The sequence below is a fragment of the Carettochelys insculpta genome, chromosome 21 (assembly GCF_033958435.1).
Source record: "Carettochelys insculpta isolate YL-2023 chromosome 21, ASM3395843v1, whole genome shotgun sequence".
NCBI lineage: Eukaryota > Metazoa > Chordata > Testudines > Carettochelyidae > Carettochelys > Carettochelys insculpta.
In genome coordinates this window covers 2,049,172-2,054,147 of record NC_134157.1, presented here as the reverse complement: position 1 = coordinate 2,054,147, position 4,976 = coordinate 2,049,172, and the positions used below count along the sequence as shown (strand labels likewise).

At 63.8% G+C, this 4,976-nt stretch overlaps 1 protein-coding gene across 1 annotated transcript; it reads right to left on the bottom strand.

The window, feature by feature from the left end:
- Nucleotides 1-668: 668 nt before the first annotated feature.
- On the bottom strand, nucleotides 669-4,507 carry TMEM141 (transmembrane protein 141). The gene is made up of 5 exons (XM_075015270.1): nucleotides 4,355-4,507; nucleotides 4,027-4,093; nucleotides 2,789-2,872; nucleotides 2,298-2,405; nucleotides 669-887 (listed from the first exon to the last, which is right to left on the bottom strand). The coding sequence occupies exons 1-5, from the start codon at nucleotides 4,406-4,408 to the stop codon at nucleotides 808-810; spliced, it is 393 nt and encodes a 130-aa protein (XP_074871371.1). The 5' UTR covers nucleotides 4,409-4,507; the 3' UTR covers nucleotides 669-807.
- Nucleotides 4,508-4,976: the final 469 nt, after the last annotated feature.

The following is a 4,976-nucleotide window of genomic DNA, read 5'->3' as shown; positions in this document are numbered from 1 at the left end:
AACTGCTGCTTAGCCAGTTGGTCCCCAGCCCATGGCAGTGCTTGGGATTCTTCCAGCCTAAGAGCAGGACTCTGCACTTGTCTTTGTTGAACCTCCACAGATTTCTTTTGGCCCAATCCTCCGAGGCCCACTTCACGACCAGCTCATATTCCCTGCACATTCAGGGGCCTAGGCCCAATTTCCTCTATGCTATCCGGGCCCTGCTCTGAAGCCAGAATTAGTGATTCAGTTACACGGAGAATCTCAATTCAGGCCTTTGCACCCTTAATGCTCCTGTGTAATACGGACGCAGCAGTCAGACAGCTCCCGATATGGCCACAACTCCCACTAGTGCAGCACTCAAGAGGGGGCGCCCTCTGCCCCGGTGAGCGAGCGTACAGGCTATCAGTGTGACTGACCCATGTGAGCACTGAGGGCAGAGCAAACTTCCAGGACAGGTCCAGGCCCGGCGGCGTGACTGGGGTCGTTTAGCCCACTCTGGGGGACACCCGGCTGCCTGGGCAATTACCATCGGTCTGTCCCTACAGCAGCCCCCCGATGATTTCACATTCTATCCCCTCCTCTCCCATGGCACCGAGCCCCCCGACCTTCACTCTGTGCACGGTTTCCAGTGACAGGTGGGCAGTTTTATTACTTCTCCAGCGTCTGCTGCTCATACACAGTCCGTCTGGGAACTCTGTGCACCCCACCCTGGATCCAGCCATGCGCTTGGGCCCAGTCTCATGGCTGGGCAGGGGAGAGGACATTCCTCGCTCCCCAGCTGCCACACTGCAGCTCTCGCCCTGCGGTGCAGGAGCTGGAACAGAGCTATTCTACGATGTCTCCGTATTGGTTTCTCCTCATCCTTGTGCCTGCGCCCATGGGGGGCTCCACACTGTCGGGATTTTCTGCAACAGGTGAGAGATAGTGACCGTAAACCCTCGAGTTACGCACGGTTTGCGTTCCTGCACCCCCACGTAACTCAAATTTTCACGCAAGTCATTTCATCCAAGCAATCCCCCCACCCCGCTCCAAGAGACAGCCAGATAGCCACTGATGTGGATGAGGACCTTGGGCTTGCAGGAGTGGTGGCATCTGGGAACCAGGGGGCAGCTGCACTTAGTTGCCTGCTGCTTAGGGGACCTGGGAAACTGACCAGCTCATATTCAGCTTCCCAGATGTCACAAGTGGAGGGGAGCTGGGAATCAGGGAGCAGCCTAGCTCCTGTCTCCCCTCCGCTTGCAGAGCTGGGAAACTGAGCAAGGCAGCAGACTTGGTTAATTTCCTGGCTATAGTGGAGGGGAGCTGGGAACCAGTGGCAGCCTGGCTCCCAGCTTCTCTCCACTCCTGGGAGCAGGGAAACTGACCAAAGCTGCTTCCCTGGTCAATTTCCTGGCTTTGCAAGCAGAGGGGAGCAAGGAGTCAGGCTGCAGCCTGGTTCCCAGCTCCCCACCACTCCTGGAACCGGGAAAACGCTCCCATCAGAGACACCAGCCTGACTCTCAGGGGCAGCAGTCGCGTTAACCTGAGACATGCACGACTTGGTTGCGCGTATCTCGAGGGTTTTCTATATTTAGAAGGGAGACCGGCCAGGACCACTGCTAAGAACACCCTCCCCCTCCCCCCCCCCACCCCGAGCTGTGCTGCGTGGCCGTGAGGTGATGCTGTCAGGCAGCAAACCCAATGCTTGCGTCCCAGTCAGACACCCGCACTCCATCCAAGGGAAGAGATAGGTGCCTGCTTTGGGGGAGGGGGTTCTCCTGTGTGTCCAGCTTACAAGTGAGCCAAGGCCAGCCTGACCCACAGACACTAATGTGTGGGGGAGGTTCCGTCCGTTCCGTCCCATTTCCCACCCTTCCCGGGGAACTACGAGCCTTTCGCACAGCTCCTGGGGCTCAACAGGAGAGGAGCTAGGAATGAACCTGAGCTCAGAGCCAACGCCCCACCCTGCTCCAAGAGACAGCCAGACAGCCGCTGATGTGGATGAGGACCTGCTCAGACACCCCTGGCGGCAGCAAAAGCGTGGCAAATACAGGGAGCCACTGTGCTGCACTAGGTGCGTCTGTAAGGCTGCCTCCAGGATGGCTCTCTTGAGATCACTGCTGCCCAGGGGGCCTGGCTTCTTCAGCGGCAGGTCTGAAATTCCAGCCTGGGCTTCCGCGGTGCAGGGGAGCGATAGAGGGATTTTTGCCAGCCCGGCTAGTCAAACGACAAAGCATACGATGGTATGGGAGCCAAGGAAGGGTCCTTCCGAAACCAGCCACAAGAACTGACAAGCACAGCCGCTGCTGGCTGCCTGGGCTGTGAATGCCTCTCACCTTTGGTGGCTCCCTGCGGAGCCTGCCCTGTCTCTAGGTAGATCCAGAGGTTGGAGCACTTCTGGGTCTCTGTCCTGGTCACTGCATAGCTGCTGACTGAACCTGCAACTAAATGCACCAAGAGGCCGGAGTGTTTCCAAGCCCCACTGGAAGCAGAGGCCCCCAGCAGGGAGGTCCTCCTCTCTGCAGAGAGCCGGGGCTGTGTAAAAAGGGCTGGCAGGATTCGGAGCTCGCTTCCAGCCCCTGCAAACTGGTGGGGCTGAGAGCACAGCAGGCTTGAGTCAGACGGAGCACTTCAAAGGGAAGCAGGGAGCTCAGGAGAGCACAGGCGTTGATGGGGTCTCTCCCCAGGTGGGAGGTCCTTCTCTGTAAGCCAGGGCCCATTCCAGGTGCTTGTGACCTGTATGCAAACCCCAGGTGACTGGGCTACTCAGTGGGTCCCCATGATGGGGCTGCTGCTGCATCTTGCCCTGCCAATGGGGTGCACTGACCTAGAGACAGCAGCACATTCCACTGCAGGGCATAGGGCAGCTTCTTGTTGATCAGCTTCTGCAGAAGGAAAGCTGTGCCGATGCCTGTTAATGGGAGAGCCACGTGAGTGTGGGTGCAGCTGCCCTCCTGCCACAGCCTGCATGCTCCTCAGGCAGGGCTGCGTCGCCCTCTGCGTTCAGATGCCAGGACCCAGGGGCCCCACCGCAATCCACCAGGCAGGTGGCAATGACACTGACGGGCAGGGAGTGGCAGGGATAGGGAGCGCACCTCCCCCACCCCCGACTCCACTCCTGCACCTTCCCTCTGCCCAGACCCCACCCCATCCATAGCCCACCTCCGGCTGCCCCAGTCCACTTCTGCACCCTACCCAGACCCTGCTCCTGCACCTTCTCTCCTGCCCAGACCCGACTCCCCCGCCCCACTCCTTGACAGTTCCCTCCCAAACACTGAACCCCTCATTTTAGCCCCTCAGATCCTAGGGGATCCCCACAAAATCTACAGGTCTTAGTGCCCCACCAAGCCCAACCTAGGGGGCTGGAGCTTGAGTGGAGAGAGGGGAGTGTCTTTTTCTGCATCCCAGTTAGAGGGCAGGTCAGTGATGGGGTTTTTGTTGCTCACGTGTGTGGCCCCCAACTGATTTTGGGGGGCCAGTGGCCACCGAGCCAATACAGGTTATCTGCCCCTGCTAGGTGGGTGCCTAACCTGCTGTGTTCCCTGCAAACCGGGCACTCGTGCAGCCGCTCAGGAGAGGCTCAAGGCTGCCCCGCAGAGCGTCCTCCGCTGAGGTTTGTGTCTACGTTTATCCCACGCAGGGGCCGAGCAGCGTCCAGAAAGGACTAGCCAGACCATTGCTAACCTGCTCCTGCAATCGCAGCTACACTGGAGCCTCCCCCGCCCAGCTGGGCAGCGTCTCCTAAGGGACCACGCACCCCTCCCTTGCTGCAGGCTGAGCCCATGGCTCCTGTGCGGGGGGTGAGGGGCTCCTGGGAAGAGCCCTTGCGGGCTGGCAGCCTGGGGTGATGCCCCCTTTGTCTCTCTTCTCGGTTTAAAACCCAGCCCAGCTCGTTCCGCCTCCCCTGGCGGGCCCCGGCCCCCCGCCCTTGGAACTCTCCTCCGGCCCTTCTCCAGTTCGCCCTCATCGTCCCCGGGAGCGGCTGCGGGGGCCAATGCAAACGGGCAGCGCCCGGCGGCCAGCGCCCCACACCCCCGCCCGGCCTCGCCCGCCGCTGCGCCCTACCTGTGACAAAGGCCCCCAGGCCCTTGACGAAGGCGCGGGACTGGCACGCCGCGTATTCCTGCAGCCCCTGCAAGGGCACAAGGAGAGGCTCGTGGGCGGCCCCCGGGCTGCGCCGCGACCTGCCCCTCCCCGGCTCCGGCCACCCCAGGGCGCCACCAGCGGGCGGCTCGGGCACCCCGGCGCCTCCCTCCCACCCGGCCCGGCCCGGCCCGGCCCCGCTAAGCGCCGGCAGCGGACGCTGCTAGGCCCGGCCCGGCCCGGCCCGAGGCTCCCCGGGCACCAGCCCCCGGCGGCGGAACAGCGACCGCGGGCGGACCCCGCCACCAACCGGGTGCTTGGCGGCCACCGCATCGTCCACTCGGGACAGCCCCAGGTTCACCATGGCCGGGAGCGGGAACGGGAGCGCGACCCGGCTCACAGCACCATCTACCGGGCGGCTGCCCTCGGCTCCTCCCGGCGGGGCGGGGCGGGGCTGCGGGTTTCCACGTGCCCGGCGGGGCGGGGGCGGGGGCGGGGCGTGCACGCTCGTGTGCAAGCAGGTGTGCAAGGCGCCCGCGTGCGCCTCCCGCGGGGCGGGGCGGGGCGGGGCGGGGCCGGGCCAGGTCCCTAAGGCCTCCGCAGCCCCAACTCCTGCTCCGCCCACGGCCTCTGCGCGGTGTCGCCCTGCGGGGGGGCGGGCAGGATCCCGCCCCCGGGAGCTCGCAGCCCGGGCAGCCGGGCGGTGCGCGCGCAGGGCGCTTGGGGAAGGCGCCTGCGGGCGCAGAGTTCGCTGGAAGCGGCGCTCAGGGGCAGCCGGACGACCCCGGCTCCTCCTCCCTGGCCCCGAGCCGCTTCTCAGAGGCGGGACATGGATGGCAGGAGGCAAATCGCTTGATCATTGTCTTGGGCGCGCCCCTCCCGGCGCTGGCCACTGTCGGCGGACAGGCCGCTGGGCTGGATGGACCTTTGGT